General features: G+C 36.5%; 2 protein-coding genes across 3 annotated transcripts; one reads left to right on the forward strand and one right to left on the reverse strand.

Annotated features, from left to right (window-relative positions):
* Window positions 1–1,150: 1,150 nt before the first annotated feature.
* LOC127842026 (EF-hand and coiled-coil domain-containing protein 1-like) lies at window positions 1,151–21,764 on the reverse strand. Its single transcript, XM_052371339.1, has 8 exons — window positions 20,250–21,764; window positions 19,569–19,771; window positions 17,034–17,137; window positions 16,254–16,495; window positions 15,950–15,990; window positions 14,632–14,756; window positions 13,602–13,833; window positions 1,151–1,828 (listed from the first exon to the last, which is right to left on the reverse strand). Exons 1-8 carry the CDS (start codon window positions 20,882–20,884, stop codon window positions 1,752–1,754), a joined length of 1,659 nt encoding a protein of 552 aa, XP_052227299.1. The 5' UTR covers window positions 20,885–21,764; the 3' UTR covers window positions 1,151–1,751.
* On the forward strand, window positions 3,275–11,767 carry LOC127842025 (uncharacterized). Of its 2 annotated transcripts, none has more exons than XM_052371337.1 (3): window positions 3,275–3,686; window positions 5,290–6,539; window positions 8,365–11,767. In XM_052371337.1, exons 1-3 carry the CDS (start codon window positions 3,316–3,318, stop codon window positions 8,730–8,732), a joined length of 1,989 nt encoding a protein of 662 aa, XP_052227297.1. In that variant the 5' UTR covers window positions 3,275–3,315; the 3' UTR covers window positions 8,733–11,767. The 2 variants fall into 2 exon arrangements, with proteins under 2 accessions (XP_052227297.1, XP_052227298.1); XM_052371338.1 differs by having other exon boundaries at window positions 5,290–6,527.
* Window positions 21,765–23,999: the final 2,235 nt, after the last annotated feature.

A 23,999-nucleotide genomic window follows, 5' to 3' on the forward strand; every position in this document is an offset into this window, starting at 1 on the left:
GAGGGAAGGTTAAGGATCATTGAGGGGGATAGAGGTTGACTGAGAGGAGAAAGGGGTGGTGATTGAGAGGGAGGGTTGAGATCATTGAGGGGGATAGAGGGGGATTTAGAGTAGAAAGGATGGTGATTGAGAGGGAGGGTTGCTGATCATTGAGGGGGATAGAAGGGGGGACTGAGAGGAGAAAGGGTGGTGTGTGAGTGAGGGTTGAGGATCATTTAGGGGGATAGAGGGGGACTTAGAGGAGAAAGGGTGGAGATTGAGATGGAGGTTTGAGGATCATTTAGGGGGATAGAGGTTGACTTAGAGGAGAAAGGGTGGTGTGAGAGGGGGGGTTTAGGTTGACTTAGAGGAGAAAGGGTGGTTTGAGAGGGAGGGTTGAGGAGCATTGAGGGGGGTAGAGTTTGAATAAGCGGAGAAAGGGTGGTGATTGAGAGGGAGCGTTGGTGATCATTGAGGGGGATAGAGGTTGACTTATAGGAGAAAGGGTAGTGATTGAGAGGGAGGGTTGAGGATCATTGAGGTGGGTATAGATTGAATTAGAGGAGAAAGGCTGGTTTGAGAGGGAGGGTTGAGATCATTGAGGGGGATAGAGGGGGACTGAGAGGAGAAAGGGCATTGATTGAGAGGGAGGGTTGAGATTATTGAGTGGGATAGAGGGGGGCTGAGAGGAGAAAGGGTGGTGATTGAGAGGGAGGGTTGGTGATCATTGAGGGGGATAGAAGGGGACTTAGCGTAGAAATGGTAGTGATTGAGAGAAAGGGTTGAGGATCATTGATGGGGATAGAGGTTGACTTAGAGGAGAAAGGGTAGTGATTGAGATGGAGGGTTGAGATCATTAGGGGGATAGAGGTTGACTTAGAGGAGAAAGGGTAGTGATTGAGAGGGATGGTTGAGGATCATTGAGGGGGATAGAGGGGGAACTTAGAGGAGAAAGGGTGGTGATTAAGAGAGAAGGTTGGTGATTATTGAGGGGGATAGAGGTTGACTTAGAGGAGAAAGGGTAGTGATTGAGAGGGAGGGTTGAGGATTATTTAGGGGGATAGAAGAGAAAGGGTGGTGATTGAGTGATGTCAGAGTGGTATTTAGAGGAAGTAACCCCCTTCATATAGCATATTTAGATTAAATGCATAACATGTTATCATTAATCATGTTAATGATTCATACACTTTATTGATCCCATACACATGAACAGAATACTTTTTATATAATAATGTGATATTGAGCTATGTAAATTTCAAATGTGCACATTGATCATTATTGGTATATTATATATGGAGTATTGATTGTCCATTATCAATAATGCAGGTACATACTAACAAGTATATATAGCTTAACATTTTTTTAAAGTTGAAAAATCATATTTAACGAAAAATAATTAGACTAATGATACTACCAATGGAAGCAAATATACATACTGGTTCAATAATCTTTTAAATAGATAGTCAACAAGCAAACAATTGTGTCCGAAAACAGAACAAAACGATTTCAAAATAAAATATTTTGACACGTTTCCTTCTATACTGATACCTAGCTCACAGTCACAAGCATGGTCTGGTCTGCGTGTGGCCATTTATTAGTATGAGCCACGCCCTGGAAAAAACGGGGCCTAATGCATGAGCGGTCCTCACAGGCTTATCTCTGTGACGCTTTTTTACGCTCATGCACTAAGAAAGATTTCTCAGAGGAAGGATCACATATGTTCCTTGCCTGGTCAGTCAGTCTCTAGATCAGCGCGAACTTCTCTAAACGGATCACGTTGCCATTAGAAACAGCGGACAGTCGGACAGCGTCTTCTGGAGGATGCGTATGAACTGATCGGCCGTCATGTCTGAAAATAAACGAAAACACCATGGTTCTTTTTTAGGTTGCAAGTGATTTTTTATGCATATCCTCATATTTGAGAATCGGCTTAACAATGAGTTTGTGATGTTGGTAATTAAAATTAGATTATTACTAAACCATCAACAAGAAACAAAACCAGGCGTTCGACGTCTTACCAATCAATTTACTGTGCAAGTTCAAGGCAAGTCTTAATGCAAACTACTAATCGGTACCCCTCGCAGATTATCATTAATCCGATGTTTGACGGAAAGGGCCGGGAATATGCGATTGGCAAACTACATACGCATCTATTTTAGCACAATACCTACCATTGTAAACTCAAGTCATTGGAAGGTAACTTTCTCATGGAAGGTGATCTATTTTGACCACCCCATGTTAATTGCTTAAACTTTAAGCTTGTTAAAACTATCCAATTTCGATGAAACTTGGTCAGAATGTTTATCTTGACAATATCTAGGCCGATTTTGAATCTGATACATGTGCATAAAAAACTAGGTTATATATAAGAAAAACAGTCTGACACTACAGGCCACATTTATGACTGTATCTTGATGAAACTTGGATACAATAGTAATCTTTCCAATAGGTAGGGCTAGTTTCAATTTGTGTTACAGGTCTGCGTCAAAAATCGGATCACCAGGTCAATCCCAGATAAAAAAAACTTATAGCTTGTTAACAATAGAGGCCTTTATTAAAACCCAATATTGATGTAACTCGGTCAGAATATGTATATTGACAAGATCTCCCTTAAAAAAATATTTTAGCTCTATTGACCTACATATGCAACCCTCTTCAACAAGTAAAACAACTATGAACAACAGTCACCGAAGGATCATTCCTGTGAAGTTTCATAGAAATGCCCAACAGTGCAGGAAAAATATTGTTGTTGAAAAAAGTTATTGGACGCTTGCAAGCACTGACTGAAGCTTTAATCAAAATGTTTTATTAAAAGCATCAAAGAAGTTCAAGAAGTTCATGAGGGAGAGTCATTAGAAGAAAAAGATAACGCACACATTCATGAAAGTACTGACCGATGACGGACAACGTGTTATCCTTAAAGTTACCCATGAGCACCATAGGCTAATGTGAGCTGTTCACTTTCCCCTCTAACAAGTTTCAGGTCATACTTATAGCTCTTGATATAAGAAGCATGTATATTTGACTCAATTTTGATTGTATTCTACGTGTTCATTTTGCATGAAAACTTGTTTAGTTTCCTGAAGTTATCTCTTGCCATGAATAAATGAATAAAAAAATACCATGTTTATTTGAAGATAAATCGATTATTGGTAAAACCTTTACAAACAACTTTTACAGCATAGGAAGCGTTCTGTAAACATTTTAAATAATAAAAAGTAAATAGTTTAACGTGTTTGCAAATAAATTCACTGATAAGAGTGTTTATTACAACGAAAGTAGGACAAGACATGTAGTCACATATCACCTGACATCGGTTACAAAGATTGCATTTCAATGTTTAAGCTAACAACCAAAGAAGTTATTAATAGTGACAAAATGGCTTCCAATATGGAGAGTTCAATTAATATAGGATCAGAATCATTCTTTGGCTTTTCTTGTTTCACATGTCAGGAAGATGACAAAAACACAAAGGCTGATTTTTACTGTGAGGAATGTTATAAATTTTACTGTAGCAAATGTGTTGAGGATCATAACTATCTTTACAAAAAACATCTAATTTTGGACAAGAAAAACATCAGCCAGTGGCGTGAGACTTATGTTATCCAACTAGAGCAATGTCAGGAGCACAAGAAAGAAAAACTGACAGGATTCTGTGAGGACCACAGTCAGCTGATATGTCATGCCTGTCATGTCCACAATCACCAGTAAGTACAGGACTGCACTCTTTATAAATATGTTTTATGCGTATGTTTCAACTAACTTTTGACCATCCTTAATATCTCTCCCAATGTTGTACAGATTGCACAAGAGTGCCCCGAAGGACCTAGGACGCTCATCTGATACCCTTTTTCAACTGCGCCACTGGTGAAAATATATGTTCTATGATCACTCGTGAAATAACAAACAATCTTACACTGACATGAACAAATATCCTCTATTTACATAAAAGAATGTAAATAAATTGGTTCAAAATGACAATGACACAATATATAATTATTATTATTGTGTACTACTGCTTCTTTGTAAAGCGATACACAAATCAAGCATCAGGAATACATAAATCAAGCGAAATATGAATACAGACATCAATGTTACCAATAAGTTCATAAATGACAACAATTAATTATAAATACCTATCTTAGTGGAAGACCAACAACTTGTAAAAAAAGGCTGTAATCTTATTTTGAAGTCCACATGTAATAATTCGCATACAAAATGATTCATATAAAGGAACACAAGATGCATTTTGACTCTTGAAAAAAAAATCATGTTCTGCAATATATTAGTCGTAAATTGACGTATTTGTTCTGTAGTTAACCTGACACCACATGATCACCAAAAGTTTAAGACTTTACCTGGTGATCTATCTGTGACCCAACTTGACCTAGATTCAATCATGGCCTCGATTATATCAAGATAAATATGCTAACCAAGTTTAATCAAGAACGAGCCATATATTGAGACAAGTTTCTATTGTGTGACCAACTTTTTGGACGTTAATATTCCATATTCAATTCAGGCAAGGTTATGTCAAGATAAACGTTCTGTCAAAGTTCAGACATGATTAGATGACAAATGTGGCCTCTAGAGTGCAAATGAGCTAAAATAGTGGTAACAAGGTTTTTCTAAGATTTGAGCTTGTGAATTTGTTTTTGGGGGTATCTGACCCAGTTTTGAATTTAAACTAGGCCAAGACAATGTTAACACTATGAACAATTATCATCAGGATTTAGTAATACATGTGTCCTTTAGAGTGGTAACAAGATTTTTCTGAGATCTGACCTGCATGGTGACCTAGTGTTCTGACACATTATTTTAATGCTTCTTTAATCACGATATTGTCAAGATTAATGTTCTGGCCTTGTTTCATCAAGATTGAGTCGAGCATGTGTCCTTTAGAGTAGTATCAGTGATTATCTAACAACCTACTGACCTTATTTCTAGACATACATGACCCGCATTGAAACTCATTCTAGATATTGTCAAGATAAACATTTTGACCAAGTTTAATCAGTATCTAACTAAACTTAGCAAAGATATATATTTCCTTCTTAGGTGTGTTACTAAGTAAAATATTATTTAATACCATGTGCCCTTCTGGTCTGAATTACAGTGTCAAAATATTTATGTTGGAAATTACATCAACAATCTTTATTAAAAATTTTACAGCCACATATATGTGATTAAAAATGTTTTCGTTTTTTTATAGATAGTCCATGGTTTCAAATAATAAAATTCAAAATAAATAACAACTCTGGGAATATTTAAAAACACATGATGTAAATTTAAGTGAGTTCCTTTTTGCAGGAAATGCAGTCATGTTGTACTTATAGCTGACAAAGTGAAAGACCTCCATCAAAAAGGAGACTTCAAACAGTTGTCAGCAACAATTGATACACAATACCAGAAGTTGATACATAAGAAAGATAACTTAGAGGAAAACATGAAGTCTATTGAGAAATCATACAATAAAATTCTGGAAAGAATCAATGCTTTACGAAAGACAATAAATGATGCCTTGGATCAACTGGAAAAGAATACCAAGAAGGAGTTGGACACACTACTGGAAACCACGAGGGCATCAATTCAAACTGACATAGAAAACTGCACTGAGTCCATCAAAAATATTACATGCTTAAAAGAAGGTTGGATGAGAATAAAAGAAAAAAGTGAATCACTGAATTTTATCAAGTATAGAAAATGTTTTGTCCATTCCATCAAGGTAGACGCAGTTTTACAAGAAATAACAAAAAATAATGAGATCAAACTTATCTTTAGACCTGACACAACTATCCAGCAAAACCTGTCCACTCTCTCAGTATTGGGACTATCATTTAGCTCAGTAAAAACTGTTCAACCTGCTCAAAGGATTACACAAAACCAGAATAAACCTGAAGCATCCAGCCAGTCTGACCCTGGAAACCAAACAACTTCAAGATTAAAGGAAAATAAAAATATTCCAGATCCCAGTTCATCTAGAAAGTACACACGAGGAAACCGAACAAGTGATCTGACCAAGACAGGTCAGGTGTCTGATCTAGAATCAAGTTCATCAGACCAGCTGGTCAAGGGATTTCAACCAGGGGCAGTAAGCAAGCCTGATCAAATAATCAAAATGAAGAGTAGAAAGAACTACGGTGTGAAGCTTAAAGGTGATAAATACAATTTTTGCGTGATAACTGGTATCTGTGAGGCAGCTACTGGAGGACTCCTTATCACAGATCAGAACAACCGTAAAGTGAAGCTCCTGGATCAGACTTACAACGTGGTGGCCCACTGTGACTTGCCTAATGAACCATGGTCCATGTGCAGCATTGACTCGAGTTTGGTGGCTGTTACTGTGGATAACAATGATGTCCACTTCATCGAAGTGACCAATGGTCAGTTGATAAAGGATAGGATACTGAATCTCCGACATTACTGCAGGGGTATTACCCATCAGCATGGTAACATGTACATTACAGATGGTAGAGCTCTGTATCTCTATACTCTGGAAGGAAGAATGGTGCGTGAGATGTATAGGGATACATCATGTGGACGGCCAGGTAATAAGCCAGGTAATAATTATTCCTAGCATTATTCTAATGTTCAGAACTTTAAGGTCCATGCTTCTACTTTCATTGCAATCAAGAAGTAATAAGCTACATATACCAGTAATCTTATCAAACAAAGTTATTTTTTTGTAAATAATGAGCTAAACATGATCAACCAAATACAAAATTGTAGTGTTTTATGCATATTCACACAGGCAGATGACTTTCAAATGAAAAAAAATATTTTTATTATCATAAGTTAACAACTTTATATTGAAGTTAGACAATGATTTGTTTGATAACTATTTCCAAAATAAATAAAGAACCACACTATATCTCATTCGTGATACAACTGGTCTTTATAGTTGATATTTACTGCACTTTATGTAAAATGTGTTCTTGTATGTCTATTTATTCATGTTTATTAATGTTGTGTTTTAGTGTGCACTAAGGATCGATTGGTCATTGTCGGCTCGGGTACTACTTACATGTACCCCGGGTGCTCTTAAGTATACTTAGATGTACCATGGGTACGGTAAATATACTTAATCGTACCCGGTCGATACTAGACTGTACCCGAGTTGTATTACCGCCCAAAATCCGATGTAAAACGCGCTACCGATTATCTTAAAGCCACACATCTTGAAATGAAATACATGTTAATCAATACATATAGATGCAATTTGAAAGCGTTCTAATTGTCATTAAATTTATAGCTTAGTCGGTAAGTTATTTATTATTTTTTTAATTTTTAAACCGAAAGTAGGATTTCTATACGTATACGTCCATTTCGACAAACGCGATTATTTTTTAAATGTTAAAGAGCAAATAAGACGGATTTCTACCTTGAAACCACCAGATATATTCTAATTGGCATAGATAAAATTAAATATATAGCCTAGTTAGCAAGTTATTTATTTATTTTTATTTTTTAACCGAAAGTAGGATTTCTATACTTATACATCCATTTCGACAAACGCGATTATTTTTAAGTTTTTAAGCACAAACAATGCGGATTTCTACATTGTAACCACCAGATATATTCAAATTGGCAAAGATAAAATATGTTTCTTATTTATACTTAAATTTACATTCATTTCAAGGTTTGTGGCTTTGAACAAAATTCTCTTTAAAACAAAACTGCACAACATGCTTTTTGTCCCCTACCGGTGAAACCAGTCGTTCAGTCAGTCAGTCAGTCAGTCAGTCAGTCAGTCAGTCAGTCAGTCAGTCAGTCAGTCAGTCAGTCAGTCAGTCAGTCAGTCAGTCAGTCAGTCAGTCAGTCAGTCAGTCTGTCACACTTTTCTGGATCCTGCGATAACTTTAAAAGTTTTTAATATGTTTTCATGAAACTTGAAACATGGATAGATGGCAATATGGATATTATGCACGTCATTTCATTTTGATCCTACGTCAAAAATTATGGTTGCTATGGCAACAAAAAATGACAATTGTGGAGTTTCACCGGCAGGGGACCATATTGCTTGACAATGGTCTTGTTGAGTATGAGTTTCGATAATATAGAGGCTATTATACAGAAAATTTACATAAATGTGAATAAAATTGATTTTAAACAAATAGCCGACAATCACCGATTTAGTGTTAAATTTCCCGTGTACGTTTTAGTATATTTACTGTACCCGGGGTATGTGTAAGTATACTTAAGAGTACCCGGGGTACATGTAAATAGTACCCGAGCCGACAATGACCAATCGAGCTGCACTAAGTTCCACAATAAATTTTATAAATTAATTACATAACAAGAACATCAGACTTACTACTTTTTCTATCACACCGTTCATTTCCACATAGTAACAACATCTCATCATCCATGTCTTCCATACCACAGTTGCCTCCTGTGCAGTGAGTCCAGATGGAGACAGGATATATGTGGCCAACATGTCCAGTAAACAGCTGGTCACACTGTCCAGGGATGGAACAGTGATCTCCACCCTGACTGACACTGCACTGGACTCACTAGGAACACAACTTGGCCTACATGTGACAGATTCAGGACAAGTTCTGATGTGTGTATACTGGTCTTCAACAATCATCCAGGTGGACAGGGATGGGAGACAGATACTGGCAGAGATGGTCACAAAAAATGATGGTGTGACTCGCCCTATATCTGTCTACTACAGTAAGCATACAGGCTCAATCATTGTAGGAATGGGGGAAAATAATAAAATCATAGTCTTTAAGGCACTATTGGAGTAGGATGATGTTCATTTATAATCATTTAATTATACACTCACATATTAAGTGTCATGTAATGAGTGGTACAGTTTTGAATACATGGTTTTATGTTAGAAATGACTGTAGGACATATTCATTATTTTGTGTTTTAAGCTATTACAAGTTTCCAATGACACCAGTCTTTACCAAGCCTGTATCAATACGAACTTTAATTGAAATATGCTCAGATATTAATAGCAAAACAATAAATAAATTATTAGTTTGAATGTAACAAGTTTTATAAGGATTGTTTGAACATATTAGAATAGTCTATTCATAGGATTATATTTAAGAGAATACATTTATTTGTTGCTTATAAAAACTATATTCTTGGATTGTTCATGGCGTGCAAGTGAAGTACTGTTATTGAGATGTTTATGAATATATTGTCTGAGTCAGTATGTAAAGTATCATTCAAACTTATATGTATGACGTGAATATGATATCATACAGTTATCTTTTTACAAACTGCACATTTAATGAAACCAATATGCAAACTCTGCCACCAGTAATGTCAAGATACAAGGCAGTGCTTTTATGGCAACTTAGGGGCCGATATTCGGCCCCATTCCCCTCAAGAAAGAGTATATATTTTCCCCCAATTTTGTAGAAAAATCCCCTCCAAAAGATAAAAAATTTTTTTTGTTTTTAGAAAGAACTGTCAAGTGATAAATATATCTCAAATTTATTTTATAAACAACTAAAAAAGTATATAACCATAATTAATATTATTTTGAATTATTATAAAGAGTTATATTAAATTAGTTTTTCCCAAATCAGTTGACTTTTCACATGAATTACATTTCTTTCCCTAAATGGCCAGGAAAAGGCCTGATGTATCTATATTGTGTCAATATGTGTTGATAGAAACATTCCAATTTGGTCCATTTTATTCCTAAAATTCGCAATTTTATCGATTTAAAAAAATCCCAATTAGACTCAAAATGATTAGGAAAACTGAGACTGTGCATGAAGGCTGAACTGTCTGAAACTAATGTTGAAAAAATCATTGATATATATTTAAGAAAAAGGACAGAGACATTCAGCTGTGAACATTACATTCATACATACATGTGTATTCATATATTAAACATCATTACATATAAAAGAGTTGTTTTTTTATTTTCCCCTTTTCCTAAAAAACAACTCGTTTTTCCCCTTTAGACGGGCCCCGCCACCATTCCCCTATAGGTGAAAAGAAAACACTGATGAAGGATTGAAATCAAAGGATAAAAATGTTTCACCGACACTGATTCATACATATCGTATGTTTTAACACAAATCCACTATTTATTCTTTAGTAGATAAACAAATAATGGGCCATATTATGCCAAAAACTGGTCGCACACACTATTACTTTTTGTTATGATGATCTGCACATTAAGATCATTCAACTGTGAAAGTTTGATCCAGATCTACCCAATATTTAAACAGAAGTTGAAAACTTAACATGTTTGGACTTCAGGGACTTCAATTGAAGCAGGTTCCAGCTTCTTGATGCAAGCATTTAAAAATCTTCTCTCTTTTGACTCCTGACAAAATCTGCCTTGAATCATTTTGATGCAAATGTTTCCAAGAAGCCAACTCCAAAATATATCTTTTATCGCCCAATTAGCGCTGTCTGCATTATGAGTATTTTACTTAAGTTGATGCAAAACAACATCTTCAGAGTATCGGTATGCACAAACTTTCAGAGACGAAATAACTTTTGACTAAAGTAAGTTGACCCCTGAACATTTCATAAGAGACCTGTAAATATCAAGCACGGGGTAGTTTGACTCCTGGTTTTCAAAATCTATTGAAAATAGTGCAAAAAGCGCTAGGTTACTCACTTGAGACATGGTGAGACTTAACTTTTATGTGCAGATTTTATGACATTAAATAATAACTGTGGTTCCTTACAAGGTTTTTAACTCTGTAGGACAAAGATTCTAATTGTGGAGCGTCGTGAGAAAACTGGGCTTAATGCATGTGCTTAAAGTGTCGTCTCAGATTAGCCTGTGCAGATCGCACAGGCTAATAAAGAGACGACACTTTCCGCCTAAATTGCATTTTTGCTAAGAAGAGACTTCATTTAAACGAAAAATATCATAAAAGCGGAAAGTGTCGTCCCAGATTAGCCTGTGCGGACTGCACATGCTAATCTGGGGCGACACTTTACGCACATGCCTTATGTCCAGTTTTCTCAGAACGCGATTCTATGTAGTTTGAGACATTATACGATTTTATTAATGTTTTTACTACAAACATATAAAAAAATAGTGCCTAAAAGCCCTAAGTTGATCACCTGAGAAATATACTAACTAAACTAACCTGTTTTGTGTAGATTTTGTGATATTTGTGTAATAACTATAGATTTTATTACTGAGTTTTTTTATTCTGTATGACTCAGACATAATGAGTTATGAGACATTATTATTACAAATTTGATTGAGCTCTTACTACTTACATACAGAAATCTTTGTATTTCACAGCTTTGACCTTAGTTCGTACATGTGAGACGTTGTCTTGATATATTGATATCGAGCTTAGTTCCTGCATGTGAGACATCTTCTTGATATGATGATACAGTTTGCCAATTTATTTCTGAATTTTTCATCATTAATATATTTTGCCAATTCATTTCAGAATTCCATTACGCACGAAAAATACCCATCAGTGACATATAGATTGCTATCACCATATATATAAAGACACACATTTCAATTGAGCGTCCACTGTGACCTTTACCTTTATGTGATCAACAGTTGCTGCATTTTGGTCAGGTCACGAGATACAATCTTAGAAAAAATTATCACCACTTTTGATCCACATTTATGACTCAAAATTGATAAAACTTGTAATAGTATAGGCCTTAAATTGAATGCATGAGTCATACCCTGTGCCACTCTGTTAGTATATACATACATGCCTCCACAGTTAACTCAGTCTACTGCTAGCGTTCATCAAATGCACGCGCACTATCAACTTGCCTGATAATATATTTATTTTGGATGTATAATAAACTTATAAACCATGCGTGTAGTTTATTAAATACACCATAAACAAAACTTGCCATACCTGCCATACCCCACTCTTATAACCAGACTATCAACTTTTAAAACCGTTTAAAAATAATAATACGTCGGGTAGAAATAAATGAGTAGAGTTCATAATTGATGAATTGATACACTTATTTAACAACAAAACGATACGTACGATCAGTCTGCAAGATAAAAATATAGGCAGCGTCCATAATAAAATACTAAGTATGTCCATGGACAACACACCTACATTCACGAAAAGAAGCAACACTTTTTATCGAAATGGCCCGTTTCTGATAATGTCCCCGGGCAATTACGAATATATGAGTGAGGTTCTAAAAAAAGTTCTAATACATGTAAACCGTTTTTTTTCACAATTCTTAGTTTATATTGATTAAAATATCAAGATTGATATATTACATTACTTGAAAAAGTTCATATTTTCAGAATATTCGGTCATAAAATTTCGCGATCTGAAATCGAAAGTACATCGCGTAAATAGTTGACATAACGATATATACACTATGAATAACGCAAGTAGATCATTTTATATATAAAATATATACAATTCACTACGCATGCACAATTTGCATTCCTGTGTTTACCACGTGACGATGATGATCAATCTAAATGCGTTTTTTAGATCTATACCAGTCGTGATATTTCAATCAATATCAACTAATAATTGTAAAGAAATACGGTATTTTATAAATTTTCTTTTGTTCACAATCTGGTTGACGGTCTCTTTAAAGAAAGTTTATTTTCGTGCGCCAAGAACCGTGAGTACATGTATACGCAATAGACGGTCCCTCATGAATAATGCAAAAAGTATATTGACCCTATTGCGACATGCTCTGTCGAAATGCGTTGCATAAAATGACGGAAAACGCCTTATACCACTACAGTTATCTGCCTGATAAAAAGTGTCTGATATCCTTTTTATAACAAGTCAACAAGGTTTATATCAATCAATGTTTGGAGGTAGGTGATATTACACGGGATCAATTATGAAGTCATCAGTGATTATAAAATGGAGTCAGATTCAGTAAAACAAACAATTTGATACCAAGATGTAATACATTTAAGACACAAACAGCAACAAAAGCCGCAACAAACTTATTTTAAAAATAATAAGAGCAAGTTTTCGCCGTCCTTTTTGTGTGAGCTCTAAACAACATATAAGACACGTTCATGAGAAATTTACGCACAGTCACTCGATAGACACTCAAATATTAAGGGCCGTGTTTAAATTTACTCCATACTATTTCAACTGGGCGCATATTCACCAAAAGCATTTTAGACTGATAGACTTAAGACTGAGCGTTACCCCTCATTTTATCCTTTCCCGCTCAGGACCAAAGTGAAAAGGGCTATTTATGTAAACAGTATCAAACCAAAAAGGCCTGCAAGTAACTCGCAGACTGTTAGGTTTTATGCCGTTTGTTACACATTAGTACCTTAGAATTGGAAATGGAGCCCATAAAACTTCAAGTCAGACAGGTCTTAATTTAAGTGGATTTTCTTATTGAATACACACATAATAAAATGCTTTTCTGAGCGGTAGTTACATTTATTTTGAGAAAACAAAAAGCCCTCGACAAAAAGTCGTATGCCGACACTAAAAAATCTCACCGAGTTTAACTTTTTAAGTGGGCGTACAATGAAGCACTTAAACTGATACATTTAAGACTGAACGTAAATTTACTCCCAACGCCCCCACCCCTACCCCCCCCCCCCAAAAAAAAAAAAAATTAAATAAATATGAATAAATAAAATAATACTAGCTAGAGATAACAAAACATGTCGTCTGCCGACACTTCAATCTCACCATGGTCCTCCTCCCCGAAGCTCGAGTCGATGACGTCAAGAAGCAGCTGTCCAAGCGTCTTGCGACTCAGACACTGCGAGCGGCCTCTCTGCAGGAACCGGAAGACGCTCACGAGCTGGTCCTCCAGGGCGAGCAGACGACTGCACTCCGTCTCTAGGGCCTCCACCTGGAAGTTGGTCGTCTGCAGGTGGCGCCGACACATCGTCACTTCCTGGTCCAGACGGGCGAACTCCTGTAGACAAGACGTTTTTTTTAGTTGTATATTTTGCTCCATGACCTTGTTATAATATAGTTTTATTTGTTGTTTTTCCGTACTTCTTTGCGGTATCTGTCATCATATCAAATCCTTTGCCGTCAGATGGATTTGCTTCAAGAGTAAGAAAACCAGAACCAGTTTCAATCTTAAAAAATGTTTAAGATAATATGTTATTATTTGATTGACTAACTTTTGAGAGACTTTTCGAATCACAAAAACTAAATAGTCGTTATTTTAATCGTCAAATTACTTTAGTTCAGTTAACAACTGATAAAATTTAGGGGAAAAAACTTTGCAGGTTGTGGGATTTTAAACATATGTGATAAAAACGATTGTTGCGATTTGTGTCATTATATAAAACTGTGTAGGCTTAAACCAGGAAAATGCTTGCTTTCATACAAAATTCAGAACACATTAGTATGATTTGAAATGAATGAATGAATACATTAAATAATGAAAGAAAGAAAGAATGAATAAATGATTGATTGATTAATGAATTAATTGAATGGTTTACGGAGGGACTGTCAAACCGACTGACTGATTTACTGACGGATCGATCCATCGATTAAAAAATCAATTCACTTATTAATTAATTAATTTATCAAATTACGGACCTATAAAGGCCCATGTGTCTGTATAAGTCCGTGTTATCATTTACGATTCAATTTTCCACGCCTTTTTATTCACAAATAAAACACAACGCTTGCGAAGAAAACACGAAACACCATTTGAAAGACATATGAGTAGCTCTCTATCTCTAACAGCCCGGGATACCTGTAACTGGGCGGAGATAGTTGCCGCCTGCGCGCTTATCTCGTGCTCCAGCCTCTTTATCAATACCACTTCCGGTGCCGTGTGATCATCTGCGGTAAGGTCACGTGACCCGGTGTCGGCGTTATCTAGGCGGAGAGAATTAATGGCGTTTAACTCGATGTTTATCACTGCCTATCTAACGATATTTGTATCATCTTTATCTTAAAATATGAAGCCCCGATAATCTTTTTTGAAGGTGTCTGTTGGTAAATGGAGCGTGGTGATACATTTGGAACAGAAGTTGACGAATAAATAGATAGTTCGTACTGAGAAGTTTATATCTGATTTCAACTCTTAATTGACATGTCTGCAAAATATCATGATACAAAGAAATTTAAATTTCTGTTGCTGTCACTTATAACAAATTAATGCGATATTTTCAATCATCAATTACTGCCGTTCACTGCATAACTTTATTATGATACGAAATCGTATGAATGCATTTATTCTGTCATGTGTAATCATCGGTTAATACATAATGAAATAATATGGTTTGTTTGGAAATAGATATTTATTATCTAATTACGTATTAATTTTATGGATATTAACTACCTGGCATAACCTTTAAATTGAATCGGACGAAAAACTATGGTTGAAAAACGCAATATTCGGTTCTTTCTTATTGGATAATAGTTTTCATTTGTAAAGCCGTAGGTACTGAATAAGCTGTACAGTCGGAAAGACGTAGACATATTTTTAAGATGTACAGCCAGAAATGCTAAGTCGTGTATTATAAGATGTAAAGCCAGAAAGACTAGTACATGTATTGTAAGCTGTACTGCCGGAAAGACTAGGACATGTATTGTAAGCTGTACAGCGAGAAATACTAAGACATGTATTGTAAGCTGTACAGCCGGAAAGACTGAGATATGTATTGTAAGTCGTACAGCCGGAAAGACTAAGACATGTATTGTAAGCTGTACAGCCGAACATACTTAGATATGTATTGAAAGTCGTACAGCCGGAAAGACTAACATATGTATTTTAAGCTGTACAGCCGAAAAGACTAAGACATTTATTGTAAGCTGTACAGACGGAAAGACTAAGGCATGTATTGTAAGACTAATTAGTGTTATTTGGATGTTCAGACGGAAAAATTATTTTAAAAAAAGGCAGTCTAAAGGATAGATTTTTTAAGCACAAATCCGGAGAGACTAAACATGTTTTATAATTTTCACTGCTGGAAAGACTAACGCAATCATAATGGAATGTACAGCAGGAAAGATAAGGTCATTTGTGGTTAACAGAACATATAAACTGTGAGAACAAAATCATATACCGGATATAGTACTTTCTGCTACAGATTTGTCGGGGCGACACCTGCAGACGAAACAAAACACGATCAAATTTATAATTGATACACACGTTTACACCTATATTAAAAATTACATGTATTAGGTTTCTAAAAAAATAAACAGATATTTTTTAACATTTAAAGTCATATTACATTTTAATTTCGGAAATTGTTCATAAGTTGCTATTTTAAATGTCTTTAAATGACAAATCAAACATATGCGATGAACGATGATCCAGCGATCGAAAAGGTAAACCAAACGACAACAAAAACTAAATAAATAAATTACCCGCCAGAAAACGAGAAACGTCTCTGCAGACTTGGCGTCCGCGTCGGTGTGCGCAGCGGTGACGGCGGAAGTTGCATACCGGATGTGCCCGCGGATTCCACTTCCCTGAAGCTGTCAACGCAGACGGCAAACAGTTCCCGGCAGCAGGTGTACGTCTTCACGATCAGGTCAAGCTGGCCCGACTGCCGCTTTTTCTCCGCTTCCAGACGACAAATCTCGCGAGAGAGGTCTGTGACGTCATGCTGCAAGCAAATAGAGACCTACATCGTACAGAACGCTCGCAGAAGTAATCGTCATCATCGTCATTATCATCAACACCATCAGCAGCAGTATCGGCATCATGATCTTATGCAGAATCAATACCATCAACGTCAGAATGGTACAATCAGCAACAGCAGCAGCAGCGGAGTGCTTGTAACAATAATGATGATCATCAGCAAAATTCAACATCATCGCTTTGATCATTATCATATTTACTGTCATCATTTTAGTTTTTTTCTGGGATAATGGGGCTTAATGCATGTGCGTACAGTTTCGTCTCAGACAAGATTGTGCTATCAGCAAAACTATTTAGGCACGACACTTTCTGCCTAAACTGGATTTTCGTTTACAAATCCTTGAAACGAAAAATTTCATAAACGCGTTAAATGTCGTCCCTAATGAGCCTTTGACAGCACATGTTAATCTGGGATGAGACTTTACGCACATGCAATAAGCCCGTTTTCCCAGAAAAGTAAAACAAACAGGCGGTGCGCAGCCCTTTCTGCGACGTCACCCTACCTGCAGTTGGTTGTTGTAGTTAATGAGCTCTCGCACTTCGCGATCTCGAAGTTCCCGGATATGACTGAGCTCGCGCGCGAGCATCGCCACCGACTTCTCCTCGCCTGAAATCGGAAGGATACCGGTACGAATTTTTGCATGTACGAAAAATGATTAAATGTTGCTCAACCACTAATGCAAAAAAACAACACGAACACGTACTACTTAAACTGTCAAATGTTACATATTACTCGCATTTTGTTGCAGAATATGCAGACAACCACTAGTATTTATAAGCATGTATTTTATTTTATTTGTAGTTTGATTGCGTCTATGTAAGACCAATTGAAACGTGCTTTGTGAATAAGGGGTTTAATGCATGTGCGTAAAGTGTCGTCCCAGATTAGCCTGTGCAGTTCGCACAGTACTCAATTGAGCATCGTTCTGGGAAAACTGATTGGCTGTATGCCTGTGTCGTCCATGATTATCATTGATTGGCTGGATGCCTGTGTCGTCTATGATTATCATTGATTGGCTGTATGCCTGTGTCGTCCATGATTATCATTGATTGGCTGTATGCCTGTGTCGTCCATGATTATCATTGATTGGCTGTATGCCTGTGTCGTCCATGATTATCATTCCTCGTTTTCTCAGAAAGCGGCTCAATTTAGATTCTTCGCACAAAAACTCAACATTTAAAATGGATAAATAAACGCTAATTAGAAACGTATTTTATAAAAATGTATATTTAAGTCAATATGTCTAAATTCAATTTACATCTGCACGAATAGTACTTCCTCTTACATGTATCTATATGCAAGATATTCGGCGTATATCCTGATTTAAAAAAAACTGTTCAAATGTTACTTTTCTCAATAATTAAATTTACATCAAATATTTCACTTGTAAGTCGCTTACATTCGTTGCATAAAATTTGTAGTGTGTTGCATGTATACATTTTTATTAATGTTAATACAGTAAATGAATAATGCTTAGTACATGTACATATTACATTTCGTATGCACTTCTATGTATAACAGTTTATTTTTTGCTGGTATTTGCAGGATTGAAGTGATAGAGGAAATAGTAAAAACCCATACAATTGTGCACGCGTATATTTCAATAGCACCATTGTGTACATCAAAGAAATCATAAAGAAGAAAGTATATCTGGTCGTATAAGGAGTGAAATCATATGGCACATTACGAATTTGACATTAGTTTGTTCGGCACGATTTGAATATAATTATGGTATGTATTAAATTATCACGCACTTTTCTGTCACACATTCAAGTCCCACTGCGTTATTAAGGACTTTTTTCTGGGCAAATGGGTCTTAATGCGTGTGCATAAACTGTCGTCCCAGGCCCGTCCGCATAGACTCATCAGGGCGACACTTTCCGGTTTCATAGCATTTTTCGTTTAAGGGGAGTCTCCTCTTAACGTGAATCCAGTCTAGGCGGCAAGTGTCTGCGGACTGCACAGTCTAGGCGGCAAGTGTTTGCGGACTGCACAGGCCAGTGAGAGGTGACACTTATCGCACATGCATTCAGCCCTTCCAGTCTAGGCGGCAAGTGTCTGCGGACTGCACAGGCCAATGAGCGGTGACACTTACCGCACATGCATTCAGCCCTTTTCACCAAAGGGCGACTCACATGAAAAATATAAGCACGATTTCCAGATAGGCTGACCTTGATATCATGCGAGATCGAATGTAAGACGCTTAACCCATTCATGCCTAGCGTCTAGAAAAAGAGCCTTGGCAAACAGCGTAGACCCAGATGAGACGCCGCATGATGCGGCGTCCCATCAGGGTCTGCGCTGTTTGCTTAAAATAATTTTTGTAAGAAATATTCTTAATATAAAAATAAATATACTAGACATCCCTAATTTTCTTACTTTTTTTATCCAATTTAGAAGGATGGGAGAGTCCACTAGGCATAAATGGGTAAAAAAAAGTGCACAATATTTGTGTAAGAACGCTGGCTTATGCAAAACCCAACAATTTGTCTGTCTGTCTGTCTGTCTGTGTGTCTGTCTGTCTGTCTGTCTGTCTGTCTGTCTGTCTGTCTGTCTGTCTGTCTGTCTGTCTGTCTGTCTGTCTGTCTGTCTGTCTGTCTGTCTGTCTGTCTGTCTGTCTGTCTGTCTGTCTGTCTGTCTGTCTGTCTGTCTGTCTGTCATTGCGTCAGTCATTGTATGTGTGTGTCACAAAACTTTAACCTTGGTTAAAGTTTCGCAATAACTTTTGCAATATTGAAGATAGCAACTTGATATTTGGCATGCTTGTGTATCTCATGGAGCTGCACATTGTGAGTGGTGTTAGGTCAAGGTCAAGGTCATCCTTCAAGGTCAAATGTCAAATTTATGGCTTCAAATCGGCGCAATAGGGGGCATTGTGTTTCTGACAAACACATCTCTTGTTTATCATAAATACCCACAAAATAGTCAGAATTAGTAGAATAAAGTGGTCATATTTGGTTAAAGACGCTTTATAGCAAGGAGCCCTAATGACTGTATTGTGGATTAATATGTTGATGTTTTTGTGTTGAACACGAACCTTTCAAAGGCTGATACACTAGATGACCGCTATCGATCGGCATGGAATGTCTGTTGTTGGAACGCAGGGGACGTGTTTTAGAATCGCCATTAACAGTACCCGGATGTAGCGTGACATCATTGTCGCCAAGGAGGTAGCGCTGGTACCGCTTTACGGCGACCTGCATCCCGATATTTTGTGCGTCAGACGACTGTAGCATGGTTCTGGAAACGATATAAAAGTACCGTCACACATTATTCTCGGTACAGCAATTTGTAAATATGTATGCATATGGCGCCATGAACAGTTACACATTTTATGTTTGGAACAGCAATTTGAATGTTTGTGTTCCTATGAGGTTTTTTTTCTCACGTTGTATCTCTTTGATCATAGGGCACGTTGTACAGTGGACTATTAATAATTGGCATGATTCACCAATTTGTTAATATTTTTTCATGCGATACCTTGTAATATTACATAGTGTCCTTGCTCCAGCAATTTGTAAATCTCTGTATATAAGTCACTTTGAACAGTGAAATAATAAAATATGTTCATTGGCGATACAAAAATTTAAATTTGTTGCATTAAACTTCGGTTTGTGAAATAGACCCATATATTTTGAAAAATATTCTCAAGAATTGTTTTCCAGCTATTGTGACGCTAAAAAGTTTGTATCAAAATGTGAAATTCGAAACACGATACCTGAGGTCATCGATTATCTCCCTTAGCGACTGGGCTTCCTCTTTATGGAAGGTCACTTCGTACAGTAGGTGGTCGATCTGCTCCCGCATCTCGCTCAGCCGGAAACCAGACAGACGGAGCTTGTCCCAGTTCTTAAACAGCTCCGCGTCGTGAATGCATTGGTGGTTCTTGGACTTCGACATCCGCTTCTGAAACGAGGACCGTTTCGTGCAATCCGGAATGGACGAGTTTGTTTCAGTGCCGATGGGATTATTCGTATTCGTATTTTTGGCGCGAAAAGTCTGGTTCACCAAGAAGCCTACATAGTCGCCATAACAGGCGAAATGCTCACACAGACGCTCGTGGAAATCTTTGAACGACAAATCCTCGTCGCAATTCATTTCAGTGCCGGCGTCCTTGAGGTTTAACACGTCGCACAGCAGGGCGAAGTCAGTTGGAGTGATTTTACCTCGGCCTTTGGTGTCAATACTTTGGAACATGTCCTGCAGGTATTGATCAAGGTCATTGGTGAGCACGAGGATTTCGTTCTTTTTTGAGCCGTTGTTGCCGTACTGATAAGCCATTGTACTGGACAGCCATTTTGCCTTCAGTCTCGGAGAACGCCCGATACGTGGGGATTGAGGAACGATATTCATGTTTTTTTTTTTCAGATTTCGTTTTTCAAGGATTGCCGCTACATGCTCTAGTTATGAACCAAAACTCACGCAGGATTCACTGAATGTGTATCATATGTGTTGTTTATGTTGTCTTATCAGTCCATTGCACTTGGACAACCATACGATAAACATACTATACGTTAATTATACTAAACATAAATGAGGAAGAACGATTTACTTAGCCGTTTGTAACAACTATGCACATTTGGGTAAAACCTTAGCATAACAGTTTTTTTTTATTTATGTTATTTTTGCTTTAGGTTGGTGAGGGGGAACACGTTATTCTTATAAATAGATTTAAAAATTAACTTAGAAGAAAATGGTCACGTAATTTGCCTTAAGACCACAATAGTCACGTGGTAAAACGTATATTGCAAAGCGTTTTTGAAGCAAGATGCATAGCCAATCAGAAAACTTGGTAATAAATTTAAATCTTTAAGATCAAATTTGGCTTACATCCGTCTTATTTAGTGTTTGACTTTCCTTACATGTATTTCCAAGAGTTACTGAAAATGACTAGTATTATGTAATACGATTTCTAACATGTACATTAGTCCGATGAATTCATTCAAATATTTATTAATGACATAATGCTCTTCAATATGATTAATTATATTATCCACGTAAACCAAACATAACACAGCGATGTATCCGGTCTGTAAAGTCTGTAAGGCTTAGTAAACTGTTTCACCACAAAAGAAACGCAAATAAATCCAACACTATCTAATTAGCACATAGCCATGTATATTTTTAAATCCTATTCCCTTCAAATTTAATCGCTTTTTTTTTCTAAAAGCACATCCTAACCAAACAAGTTGAGACACATCATGTCTGTAAATTAGCAAGTCCGATTGCAAAAGAGGATGTTGCTGGCAAAGTGGAGTTCCGAATCGTTATCGGCTACAGATCAGTAGGCGGCTCTTATTAAATCCACAGGAAGTTGGAATAAAATTCGAGTATCTGAGATGTAATCTTCGAGATATGGCCAAACTTCTTTGGCTTATAAAAACGGCATTTTGACCTTTAAACATTTGTATAATACGGTTGGTTTACTACGAGATCTGGATACACCTGTCTGCGGAGGGAGTCCTGTGATATACGATATAGAACATGAGTCTGGTTCCGGTAATAGCAAATTAAATTCGCGCATCTGTCTTGGCTATTAAATGATTTAAAGGTTTACCATTGAATTAAGAACTACATAAGTTTATTTTATTTTTATCACATCTTGTGAGTGTTTCGTATGATTTATCTGTTAGCTATCAAACACAATTAATAAATGCTGTTTATCTTGCTTGTAGAGGCTGATAGTTGTTCATTCATAATTTTTATTTCCACGTGGTTTTTAAAAATGAAATTCTTGACAGGAATAACCTTGAACCACTGGCACAAACAGTACCTTATGATTGGTTCAGTATACTAATTAATTGAGCTTTTCAATGCGATACTCTTAACAAACCATCGTGATTCACTGGGAGACATTTTTAATCCATTTATGCCTAGCTTCTAGAAAAAAGGCCTTGGCAAACAGCGAAGGCCCAGATGAGACGCCGCATGATGCGGGTCATCAGGTTCATGCGGCGTCTCATCAGGGTCTGCGCTGTTTGCTGAAAGGAATTTATGTAAGAAATAGTCTAAATATTGAAATAAATATACTAGTCATCCCTAATTTTGGAAATAAATTGATCTAATTAAGAAGGATGGGACAGTCCACAAGGCATAAATGGGTCAAGTTTGAGGCGCTCGTTATGACATTCTCTATCTAACTGGTTTGCATTGAAGCTCACCAACAAATCACGGATGTGCTTTGAGATTGGGGTCGACAGTGGAACAACTACCTGGTTAAACTAAACAGAACAGCTGGAAAAAGGGCTTTGTTACTTGTATAGCTCTGTCTCACATTTCGCATGACATGCCATTTTTAATTTTTAGCCGTTTTCAGCTTAAAATGTTCTTTAAGAAAATGTAATGGGATCCCGACGTGCAAAATGTTGAAACAAATTCTTACTCAAATTAAAGGTTTTACATCAAATAATAAGGGGAATAGAATGAGAATATTTTAGCTTATTTTCCTGTATAATCGGCTATTAAAAATAGCTTCAACAAATGTGAGGCATTTGATTATTTCTTATGTCTTTTCAACAAAATAAAAATAATTAGTTTAAACCTATTTATTTTAGCATGATTGAATAGAAATCCTAAGGCTTATTAGAACCTCTCTCGAGGCCGTTTCCTGGGACTAGAACAGTACTGATTGGAGATCTAAACAACGCTCCCAAAGTGGGGATCGAACCCATGACCTACCGGTCGCTAGGCGGACACCATATCCACTACGCTACGGCGAAGAAAAATAAATTAATATATGTCCTACTTTACAGACTTACTCTAGAAAGGCACACTCTAGTAAACCTTATCGGTTCGTATCGTTCCTACCAATCCATTCATTCATAATTTTAAGACGTTTGTAATATTTTTTTAATCACTCATTAAATAAATCTCATTAATTAATAAACACCAATACACTTGTTGAAACTGAATATATTAAGACATGTAATTATTGCATATGTAGCAAATTTACGTACAATTGATCAAAAAGTTATTTGATAATAATACAAATTAAAATTTTGTTTATAACAAAAATTAAAATTCATGTTTTGAACCAATACGTATGGATTTTTTGTGTGGATAGAATGTTCTAGCTAAAGATAACTTTGTATCTAGGTTTGTTCGAAAGCTGTATGGTTATAGAGACACTTAATATAGAGTCCGCTTCTTAGGGAGAACCAGTACTTTCCGTATTTGATTAGATCGTGCATTGCTCAGTAACCGATTGCCAAATCAAGTATTTGATTAGATCGTTCATTGCACAGTAACCGATTGCCAAATCAAAGCACTGGACATTTAATTTATCGCATACTATTGTTGTCTAACATTGAGAGTTTAAATAACTTGACGCTACTTCCGGGCCATTTTGACTCGACTATTCGAAGAAATGAAGGCGATTTATTATTGTCACTCTGTTGTCTACAAGAGAGTTAACATTGTGACTTTAATTTTCAGAGTTAAATGCCATTTTTACATAAAACTTACAAAA

This window comes from Dreissena polymorpha, chromosome 8 (genome assembly GCF_020536995.1).
Source record: "Dreissena polymorpha isolate Duluth1 chromosome 8, UMN_Dpol_1.0, whole genome shotgun sequence".
In the NCBI taxonomy this organism is placed as follows: domain Eukaryota; kingdom Metazoa; phylum Mollusca; class Bivalvia; order Myida; family Dreissenidae; genus Dreissena; species Dreissena polymorpha.

Coding starts and splice junctions, on each gene's coding strand:
- LOC127842025 (XM_052371337.1), top strand. CDS start 3,316: ATGTTTAAGCTAACAACCAAAGAAGTTATTAATAGTGACAAAATGGCT. Junction 3,687..5,289: donor TGTCATGTCCACAATCACCA/GTAAGTACAGGA, acceptor TCCTTTTTGCAG/GAAATGCAGTCATGTTGTAC. Junction 6,540..8,364: donor ACGGCCAGGTAATAAGCCAG/GTAATAATTATT, acceptor TCCATACCACAG/TTGCCTCCTGTGCAGTGAGT.
- LOC127842026 (XM_052371339.1), bottom strand. CDS start 20,884: ATGAATATCGTTCCTCAATCCCCACGTATCGGGCGTTCTCCGAGACTG. Junction 19,772..20,249: donor GAGATAATCGATGACCTCAG/GTATCGTGTTTC, acceptor TATCGTTTCCAG/AACCATGCTACAGTCGTCTG. Junction 15,991..16,253: donor CGTTTCTCGTTTTCTGGCGG/GTAATTTATTTA, acceptor TTTCGTCTGCAG/GTGTCGCCCCGACAAATCTG.